Genomic DNA, 11,012 nt, shown 5'->3' on the forward strand with positions numbered 1-11,012 from the left:
AAATTTTCCAAATACGAGATGAATAAAGTTATCCAATCCAATCCAATTACAGGCCAAGCACTAGAGGGGTAGAGCAGCTGCAGGTGGCTGCAATCAAGATCACCAGCCTACTTAAGCCAGCTGGGTCTCCACCACGTCGCCGGAACGACTGCATTGTTTATTGGTAGTGTTTTCTTGCATTGTATTCTTTTGACTCCTAATGATCATCGACCTCTTGCTCTTCCCAGGAGCTCACCTCTACGCCTTGCCCCTCTTGTACCTTCGCCTTTGACTCTAAACAGACTTTATGGTTCTCGACCCCCGTAAACCACCCTGGACACGTCTTGTGTTAATAAAATCTTCATCATTTACAGTATGCTTTGTCGATACCGTGCTTTTGGGGACCACATGCACTTTAACAGGTATGGACAAAGTTACACTAATAACTGACTATGTTGCTTCAGAAAACTCCAGAAGTAACTACACCAGAGATGGTAAACAATTTTAGAAATTAGACAGCGCTTACCCTGCGTATGTCTGGGTCATGTGCTAGCCATCGCACGACAGCGTCCAGCACATGCTTTTCATTGCCGACGTTAAGTTTCTCCTCAGCCAGCACTTCACAGAGTCGGTCGTGAGGCAATTCCCTAAACTCCTCAGTGAGTGCCACGTCGCGGAAATGTGTGTGCAGGTACTCCGTGGCAGCATAATGAACATGGTGCAGGCAGTAATGGAGGGAGAAAAGACGAATGCCAATGCAGTTCTCTGCTGTGATGCAGCTTTCAAGGAATTGACAACACAACAACTTCAGCTCAGTCATGAGGAGCAGATCAGATGCTTGCACCATCTCCTGGATGGTCTCTTCACTCAAGGTGATCTGTTTTGTGAAATGCAGGCAGAAAATACAAACACAAAAAGCGCTTGAAAAAGTACCGGAACCTTCGTCTTGTGTTAGCATTCTGTTACTTTCCCCAGTGTTTGGGTCATTTTTTAACCCATGTTTTAAATCTGTCGTAGAATACCCTTGTAGGTGTATATTTCCAACGTCTTCAATACACCTCTTGAAAACGGATTAACGTGGAGTCTTGAACGCAGACGATAGGACAAGAAAGTTATATTTATCCTATTTAATAACAACCTTCATAATACAAATCATGTCGTATGGTCAAAAAACTGTGGCGCTATCATAAGGCGGTTTCATCTGCATGGAGAAACTTGGGCTAGACTTCTAAATAGCGAGAATAGGTCACATGACTAATTTTATGTCCACAATTCTAAATAATAATAAAAAATATTTCACTTGACTCTGTCTATACTTTTAAACTAATAAATTTTAAATGTAATTATAGAAATTATGTCGTATGGTCAAAAAACTGTTACGCTATCAGAAGGCGGTTTCATCTGACTGGAGAAACTTGGGCTGGATTTCTCAATACCGAGAATTAGGTCGCATGACTAATTTTATGTCCACAATTCTAAATATATATATTTTTTAAATTATTTCACTTGTCTCTGTCTATACTTTTAAACTAATAAATTCTAAATGTAATTATGCTATGAAATTATCACAGTCTTTTTTAACTAAATGATCAAAGATGAAAATATTAAAGGAACAAAATACAAAACATAATATTAGGAACATGACTCAATCAATCCCTGATTGGCCCCTAGACCCATTAAAAAAACCAAATATTATATAAATAATTATAAGTTTGTTATCCTACCAGGCTATTCCTGACGGGTATTAACAACGTAACATATAATGTGTTATTGTCAACATGTATTAACTGAAATATAATAAAAGGCAAAAAAATATTTATTCTTTCCATAAAACGTGAATTATATCTCAATACTAAGTAGCAAAAATAGATACTTTAAAAAATTATAACTGCAAGCTTTTTTTCCCCAAGATGGCGCCGTCAGGCGGCACCCGGTGGCAGTAGCTCTGTCCGCTCTGTCTAATTTTAATTTATCACCAAGCACGCTAAATTGGATTGAATCATACTTATCAGTAAGATCACAGTGCGTCGGGCTACAAATCACAAAATCTATTTTGCGGAACAATTGCCTTACTGCAAGGGTCAGTGCTAGGCCCACTGCTTTTGCGTCTTTGCATAAATCATCTGCCAAGCTGTTGTCCTTCAATTGTCCCCTGCCAAATGTATGCCGATGATGGCATTCTATATGTCCAAGCGAAAGACAAAAAACATGCTGCACAGGAACTCACAGATGCAATGACGAGTGTGACTAACTGGCTTGTAAAATCCCAACTACACTTAAACATATCTAACATTGACTGTATGTACTATATTTTCACACCTATAAAACGCACCGCCCTAAAGTGCGCAGTCTCAGTTGCGAGTGTATTTTCAGTTTTTTTGTCAATACATAGGGCGCTTCGTTTTCGCTGCTATGGTTGTGCTAGCATGACACACAGCATAGCACATAGCATGCATGCTAGCGTATGTTTTAAAAAAGGCAACAGGAGCAAAACTGAGTTTGATTTTGTTTTACTGAAGTAATGCATATTTGCGAAAATATAAGTCAAAGTATTCAAACATCTACAAATCTGTCAAAGTCCTCATCTTCTGTATCTGACAAAGAGTTGGCCAACAATGCTGGGTTCCATAACATTGTCAGGGTCAGCGTGTTCGTTGTGGGGTTTCGTAATAGTGATTCCAGCTTTGACGAAAGCTCAAACAGTGCTTGCCGGTACTTTCGCCCAGGAACTTCTATGTTGGCGGCCATCCGACATTCATTACTCCCAAGCCTCGTGCAAAGCTGTTCCTCCTCGCTGTTAAATTGTGTTCAATCCATGGCTTCAGTCCATTTTCCAAGCGTTCACACCCGCATTCTGTTGTCAGTCACGTCAGGCATTTCCTCTGTATAGGTCTAATGTGCTGTATCTTTGAGTATTGAGAGTGTTTTTGAGGGTTAAAACCGCTAAGAGCACACATGCCTTGCCACTCGCCTGGGATGTTTTGAATGGATTATTACGATGTACGACTTCTTGTCATTTCCTGTGGCACACCTGAGCATCGCTCACAGAACACTGGTTGGGAAATTGCTCTAGAGCAAGGGTCACTAAAATACGGCCCGCCGGCAAATTTGGACCGGCCCTCTGAACAATACCAGAGACGCTATCGGATTTTTTTTCCTATTTGGCCTTGAAGACTGGGACGTTTTAATCTTGTGTTTGGTTTATTGCAACCCTGCTGAGCCCACAAATCATCCCAGTGAAGCGGGGCTTCGCATTGCTTCATTGGTGACACGCGCGGGGAGAGTGTTTCCCTTTGATACACGCGGGCACGTCCACCGTTGCACAGTGATACCGAGACATCTGGACGATCGCAGGTGAGGGCGGAGCCCTGGGACCATCGCGGACTATTCAAGCATATAAAAACTGTGCAACCTGTTTGAGAACGGAATAATGGCGAAAAAGTTAGGTAAGAGACAAATTGATTCAGAATGCAGGGTATTTAACCTGGAGTGGACAAACGATTATTTTATTCAATGCAAAGAAAAGGCTGTTTGTCTCATCTGTCAAGAGACGGTTGCGGTATTCAAAGAATACAATCTTCGCCGACACTATGAATCCCATCACAAAGACAAGTAAGATAGCTTGCAAGGCCAAATACGAGCAGACAAACTCTCAAAGCGAAAAAGTGGACTACTATCTCAGCAAAATATATTTGTACGCCAAGCTCAGCTGAACCAGGCATCCGTTCGGGCCAGCTTTCGGGTTGCTAAACTGATAGCCAGCAGCGGTAAGCCTTTCACTGACGGAGAGTTTGTTAAGAAATGTATGGATGCTGTCGCGGAGGAGGTGTGTCCCGAGAAGAAAGATGCATTTAATGCCATAAGTCTGTCGGCGAGTACATCACCAGACGCGTTGAAGAAATCGGGAGTAATGTATATGCCCAGCTGCAGCAGAAGACGAAAGAATTTGACATTTTTTCATTAGCACTGGATGAAAGCACGGACGTGCAAGACACAGCGCAACTGCTCATTTTTATTCGTGGAGTTAGCGCAAACTTTGAGATATGCGAGGATCTGGCAACCCTCCAAAGTCTCAAAGGGACTACAACGGGAGAGGATATTTTTGATAAAGTGTGCCAAACCATGGAAAAGTTGGACCTGGACTGGTAAAAGCTAGCTAGCATCACGACTGACGGGGCTCCTAGCATGGTGGGCGAAACTTGCGGTCTAATGGGACACATGAACCGGGAGTTGGAAAAAAGGGGTCTCACCGCCCCGCTACGAGTCCACTGCCTAATTCACCAGCAAGCACTGTGCTGCAAAGTGTTGACGTGAGAGAGATTCTGCTCTGACAACTGAGCTGAACTTTTATCTGTTAAGATTGTGCATGGCACAGCAGAAAATTAATGTTCCATGGCTTTTTTTTTCTCTGAAGAACCCAGAGAGAGTTATTTAGTTATTATTTATTTCATAAATAGTGTTATTTATTTCCTGTTTTTTTCTGTGAAGAACTCAGAGAGGGTTATTTAGTTATAATTTATTTCAATAATAGTGTTATTATTTGTTTCCTGACTTTTTTTCTGTGAAGAACCTGGAAAGGGTTATTTGGTTATGTGTGGCTTTCTGGAAAACAATAAAAAATTTAAACTCCCCTACGATCGACACACTTTTTCCCATCAGAGAAAGGAAAGGTTATGTGGCCCTCACAGGAAAAAGTTTGGGGACCCCTGCTCTACCAGGGTAGGGTAGAGACTACCTGTGGACTGTTGTCTCAGGTTTGGCACCCATTATTGTATTTTCAGTCTTATATTTTAAGTGGTCGGCCCGGTGGCGCGAGTGATTAGCGTGTCGCCCTCACAGCTCTTGGGTCCTGGATTCAAATCCAGGTCATGTCCATCTGTGTGGAGTTTGCATGTTCTCCCCGGGCCTGCGTGGGTTTCCTTCAGGTACTCTGGTTTCCTCCCACATTTCAAATACAGGCTGGTTGGACACTTAAATTGCCCCTAGGTATGGGTGTGAGTGTGAATGGTTGGCCGTCTGCTTGTGCCCTGCGATCGTCTGGCCTCCAATACAGGGTGTCCCCCGCCTCGTGCCCGAATGTCAGCTGGGATAGCGACCATTGTGAAGATAAAGTGGTTCAGGGACTGAATGAATGAGGAAACTGACCCTACACCACAAATGTCATAATTCTCACCAGAGTATTTTATAAAGAAAAAAAAAGAATTTACAAAGTTAAAAACTTTTAATAGGTTTTCCTGATAAAATCAATTAATCTAGATGTGATGGCAAAAATATGTTGTACTTTTAATTTTTCAAAACTGAAATCGGGTCAATACCGACCCTAACACAAGACGATGGTTAATGCATTTCCACTCACTTCACCACTGAAGATGAAGTCAAGAATTTGCTTCATGATGGGCATTGAGACTCCCTGTAGCTCAATCCTATAGGTTGACCCATCTTCTTTTGGAGGATTGTAGATGAGCTTGGTCCTAGAATTGAAGCAATGACATTAGCACTTGGTAATTTATTTGTGTACTGTAATGAAAAGAGCTTCCCTTTAAAGAATAGATATTAAATTTCTCACTTACATGAGATTGCCTTACCGAATATATGGACTGGCAGCAGCCAAGATATTTTTTTGGATAGGAAGTTCCTCACCGTCCACCACAAGAAGTGCATCATGGAAGCTTTGCTCTTGCCAGAAAGTACGAAGAACTCTGAGGAGGTTCTGGGAGTGTTGAGGGTTACATACCCTCGAAAAAGGGGCATTTGATGCAGAATCTGGCATGTTTGGACTTGAAGAAATTGGGTAGTTCACTCTTAACCCCTGTGCATAGATCAAGTCCTGTGAATGACAGTAACACACCCCAAAATTGCATAACCACAATATTTGGCCTAAACCTGACTGAAAGTGCTCTTTCCATTTCAGTCTAAAACATTTTATTGACCCAACTAATATGGCCATAACAGAAAATTGTGTGTGATGACAAAAGCATCTGCCCAGACAACAACAATTTTACTTCTTGAATCTAAATTTACGACAAACTCTTCATGCGCCCCATTGGCTTGTGATTTTTTATGGTGTTTTTCAGAGGCTGGGAACGAATTAATTTGTATTTAGTTCATTTCTATGGGAAAAGTTGATTTGAGATACGAGTAAATCGACATACAAGCTCGGTCCTGGAACGCATTAAGCTCGTATCTCAAGGTATGACTGTGCAGTAATCCCGCAATTATCGCGGTTAATGTAGACTACAGTAGTACCTCGTCATACGACCGCTCGTCATACAAAATTCTCGTCTTACGACGGAAATTCCAATCGAATAATTCGCCCATGAGGCGGTCAAAATTTCGTGATGCGACCAAGCCAGCTGGCCATGACACTGCCTTTTTTTGCATCTCTTTCGTGTATAAAATCTTTCTACGAGCACTGGGCGGACTTTGCATTTCCATACCCGGTTTTCCCCCCACTTTGGTCTACATTTACATACCAGGTAAACAACAATGGATCGGCAGAGTTTTGCAAAGAAAAGATCTGGAATATATGTACACTTGGTAATCAGACACGGGGAAGCGGCAAGTTCCAAACAACTCTTGATGTGTTCGTTTTGCAGGCTCCGGCGGAACGTCGGGGTGGGGCCAACCCGTTACAAAGGTAAAGATTAAAACTAAATTAGAATTCAGTTTTGTGTGAAGTTACATTAAACGTTGAGTGTCTGTATATATTAATCCAAGTTAATTTAAATTAGTTTGTTCGTTTACGAGTGCCGTGGATAAAGTCCCCCCGAACAGCCCCCCCCTCCGCCTCCGTGTGTGACGTTCCCTTCCCCTCCGCGAAATGCGTCTAATTTTACTTCTATTAAACACATTTTATTACTATTAAACCACTCGTTATTTATTACTTTGTCAATACATGGCGAATTAGAATAAATAAAACATGTTTTACACGAGTGCGGCGTTGCCGTGGATAAAGTCCCCCCGAACAGCCCCCCCTCCGCCTCAGTGTATGCCGCTGTCTCTACCCTCCGCGAAATGTGTCTAATTTTACTCCTATTAAACACATTATTACTATCAAACCACTCGTTATTTATTACTTTGTCAATATATGGCGAATTATAAGAAATAAAACATTTTTTCTAATCCAATATCCTGTTTTTGGTGTTTTTTTCAGAGAGTTGGAACGAATTAATTTGTTTCCCATAGTTGAAGCCGCGATAATCGAGGGATTACTGTATTACTTTTTTTTCCCTTAAAAAACCAAATCTTATGAATACGCCCTTACAACAACACACCAACAGGGGTCAGTATTTGGCACACTCTGCCGTGTGGAGAAAACAACATGACTCACGAAAACCGGTTTTTTGATGTTAAACAATGAATAATGTAAGTATTATCAAATTAGAAAAGAACATAGAGAAAAAAGTCATTTCAAATTATCAGGGAAATGCGGACTCTACAAATTGTGAGCTTTCTCAATGATACGGCTCCCCTAATCCCCTAGTAGTGTTTTTTGTTTATGTTTGTTCCCAAAAGTAACACAGTTATTAGCAATATAGGTCACGCGTAACACGTCGCAGAATCGGATAATATGCTACTTGTGTGATTATGTTGCATTTACACTTTATGTTGTCCCAACTTGCTGCGCTATTTTAAATTATCATAAACCAAAGCGTGACAGAAATAGGCCTACCTTCAAACAAGACAAGGAATTCGTTTACTTTTTCTAATGGGTGCAGCCTGTGCGTACATTGGCTAACTACATTTTATAGCGCCCACATCACTTGACACTGTTTTGAGAAGAACGTACACGTTACTTATGATGCATTTTCGCCGAAGGGAAATTGTACAATCTCTCATTGATAAAAAAACCAAACACTAGAATTCATTTGAATATGAACATGCCCCTTTAATATCGTCATTTATTTCGTTTATGTTGACTTATATAATACAGAAAATGTATTTATGAACACTAACACAAGGTGGGCTTTATGATAGGAAATTGTAATTTAGAGGATTTTTCGCTGTCCTTGAACACATCACCTGCGTGGCGGAAACACGTGGTTATATAGTGTTCATTTACGTTGCTGCAATATTGATTCACAAGCTGCATTTAAGACAGCGCTTATGAGACAAATAAAAGGGATTTTATAACAACATCTGAATGTATGGAATTCTGTAAAAAATATATGAAGGTTTTGAAAATCGCATATATTTTCGTTTTTATTTCCAAGTATGCAGGTAGAGGTCTTTGCAAAGCTAAATGGAACGCAGCTTTTTTTATTTTACGTCATAAACACGTCATAAATACTTCCGGTTTGCGGAAGATAAATTTTTAAAACAGTCAAACTGGATCTACGGAAATGCACGGAATCCGGAAAGTAATCAAAATTAATCAACCCATTAAATAAACGTGTTACATTACAACATCTAAAAACAGCAGTGACGTTTACGTTAAGATAAGTGATCTTTGCTAATGAGCTTTTTCCTTCTTTCTATTCCGTAGACATAGAATCTGGTGGCATTCCTAAAACTCATCGGCAATGGCTTGACAGAACTGTTGGTAAAACTTCAATCATGCTGCGGGATAAACGTCGTAGAGGACTGTGTCCGTGGATTGAAAGTCTCATCCAGAGTTTTGGCAGTGAGGAGGGGAGCAGTAACGATGGGCGACTGAAGGCTTATGTGACCTCTGTGGGTGAGATGTCCCAGTCTCAGGCCCAAAACGTGGAAGGCCCCACAAGTCTTCTCTATCTATCGGATGGCGCAGTGCAGATCCCGGCCATTCTCTCCTCATCAACATGGGAGCGTCTCCAGGAGGAGGGAGAAATGGAATATTTCAGTAGCCTGATTAATTCCACAGTTTCCTTCAGAAAATACAAGCTACGGTTTCATATGGCTCTGGAATTTACCAAATGCATGTTCTTCTTGTCAGTTGGAGATTTGTTAATCCTATCAGTTGGCCCAGACAAAAACATTGCTCCCTGCTATATAACTTTACCCTCTGTTCGGCAGAAAATCTTTACGACATGGCGGACGCTGCTGGCCCAGGGGACACGGGAATCTCAAAACGACCATGATGTTTTTGATTTGTCGGAACTGCTGGGGGAGTGGCAGGATGAAACTTTGAAAAGTGTGCTTGCGGATGTGCGTTCACAACTGATGGCAAAGAGTGCAGGATTGCAGTGTTACACGTCGATTGGCCTCCCAATAGTGGCGCAACCGGCCAAGTTTGCTCCCACCGGCTGGGACATTGAACGGGGTCGGGATAATGAACGTGAATGTTTAAGTATTCCGATAAAGTGTTTCCTCATTTCAGAAGGACAGGCTGTCCAGGAGCAAAGGCCAAATGCAGAAAGTTTGAGAATGGATGGAGGCAAGCATTTGGATTTGTCTACGTCAGAGAGCCCCAAAAACCGTAAAATCCAAAATTGTGGGAATAACGTTACACATGAAGCTGATACATGTGTTCATATGAGAAAGCAGGACACTATCCAGGATCAAATGTCAAATGTGGAAAGTTTGAGAATGGATGGAGGCAAGCAATTGAATTTGTCTACTTCACAGAGCCCCCAAAACAGAAAAATTGAAAACTGTGGGAAGAACTTTACACATCAGGGTGAGAGACATGTTGATTTGAGAAAGCAGGACACAATCCAGAAGCAAATGTCAGATGTGGAAAGTTGGAGAATGGATGGGTCCGAGCAATTGAATTTGTCTACTTCAGAGAGCCCCCAAAACAGAGAAATTGAAAACTGTGGGAAGAATGTTACACATCAGTGTGACACACGTGTTGATTTGAGAAAGCAGGACAGCATCCGGGAGGAAATGTCAAATGCGGAAAGTTGGAGAATGGATGAGGGCGAGCAATTGAATTTGTCTACTTCAGAGAGCCCCCAAAACAGAGATATCGAAATCTGTGGGAATAACTTTACACATCAAGTTGAGACATGTGTTGATTTGAGAAAGCAAAGTGCCATACATTTAGATAAACCTTGGCAAATGTTTAATTTACCAAAAGGTTCCTGTTCCTCAATTTCGTCCCAAGATTCCTCCCCATTGAAATCTCTTCAGACCCACCGAATAAACTGTGACAAGAAAATAGCCAGCACCCATCTTCCCATAATGGGCACACAACCTAAGGATTTACAGCACAGCAAAGGGAACCCCAGCTCCTTACCGCCCTATCAAGAGCTGCCTTTCTTATCTGACAGCAGCAACACACCAACACCAAATGGTCCCACTGCTCCTCAAGAGAAGCAGACCTCACTTGAGAATGTGGAAATGCCACAAGAGACTGTCAGTTTAAAGGCAAAGAGAAAGAAGGAGTGTATCCAAGAAGCACAAACTGCAGTGGAGGAGGAAGGCGCTCAAATGAATGGCAGCCCCCCATCATGGCTTTTTGACACTGTGACTGAATCTGGGACTGTTGAAGGCGACATTCGGGCTTTGTGTGGAAATAAAAGAAAAATTCCTGCTGTTCACGTTGATGGAATGCCATTCAGTTACTCTTATGTGCCATCAGGACAAAATTTCCAGGACTTTAGTCATTTCAAAATTCCAAAGTCTCTGTGGGATTGGACTATTGGATACCTTTTTCCTCCAAAAATGAAAAAATCATAACGCAAAAAGCAGCTTACTTCTAGTTGCTTTTAGTGGTACTTTGTTTTGCCCAATTATTCTTCTTGTTCAGATTCTGTTCCTGAGAAAAATGAAAGGCTTTTCTGAACAATTTTTGTGAAGGTTATTGTTTATTTATATATATATATATATATATATATATATATATATATATATATATATATATATATATATATATACATATACATATACATATACACATATACATATACACATATACATATACATATATATATATATATATATATATATATATATATATATATATATATATATATACATACATGTATATGTCTGACATTGTTTCTAATTAAAGCGTCTTTCAAGGATTAACTGTGTGGAGCTATATCACTGAATAAATATTGCTTCAACTTTTTATATCGATGTTTTTAAATGATTAAGGCTGAATATTC

The 11,012-nt window shown here is 40.8% G+C and overlaps 2 protein-coding genes across 4 annotated transcripts in view; one reads left to right on the top strand and one right to left on the bottom strand.

Annotated features, from left to right (window-relative positions):
* gan (gigaxonin) overlaps nucleotides 1-7,770 on the bottom strand; it is a 41,253-nt gene extending 33,483 nt beyond the window's left edge. Inside the window, exons 1-4 of one of the 3 annotated variants that reach the window (XM_077595729.1) lie at nucleotides 7,652-7,770; nucleotides 5,565-5,806; nucleotides 5,336-5,450; nucleotides 506-856 (exon numbers count right to left, since the gene is read on the bottom strand). In XM_077595729.1, coding sequence (XP_077451855.1) covers nucleotides 506-856; nucleotides 5,336-5,450; nucleotides 5,565-5,749 — 651 coding nt within the window. In that variant the 5' untranslated portion in view covers nucleotides 5,750-5,806; nucleotides 7,652-7,770. Of the gene's footprint in view, nucleotides 1-505; nucleotides 857-5,335; nucleotides 5,451-5,549; nucleotides 5,807-7,651 lie in introns of those variants that run through there. The other 2 variants (XM_077595731.1, XM_077595732.1) reach the window with 2 other exon arrangements.
* Nucleotides 7,771-8,175: 405 nt separating this feature from the next.
* On the top strand, nucleotides 8,176-10,690 carry acd (ACD shelterin complex subunit and telomerase recruitment factor). Its single transcript, XM_077597311.1, has 2 exons — nucleotides 8,176-8,339; nucleotides 8,465-10,690. Exon 2 carries the CDS (start codon nucleotides 8,536-8,538, stop codon nucleotides 10,579-10,581), a length of 2,046 nt encoding a protein of 681 aa, XP_077453437.1. The 5' UTR covers nucleotides 8,176-8,339; nucleotides 8,465-8,535; the 3' UTR covers nucleotides 10,582-10,690.
* Nucleotides 10,691-11,012: the final 322 nt, after the last annotated feature.

Source organism: Stigmatopora argus, chromosome 3 (genome assembly GCF_051989625.1).
Source record: "Stigmatopora argus isolate UIUO_Sarg chromosome 3, RoL_Sarg_1.0, whole genome shotgun sequence".
Taxonomy (NCBI): Eukaryota; Metazoa; Chordata; class Actinopteri; order Syngnathiformes; family Syngnathidae; genus Stigmatopora; species Stigmatopora argus.

What these genes read in the sequence shown, in the direction of transcription:
- acd (XM_077597311.1), top strand. Translation starts at nt 8,536, where the DNA reads ATGCTGCGGGATAAACGTCGTAGAGGACTGTGTCCGTGGATTGAAAGT.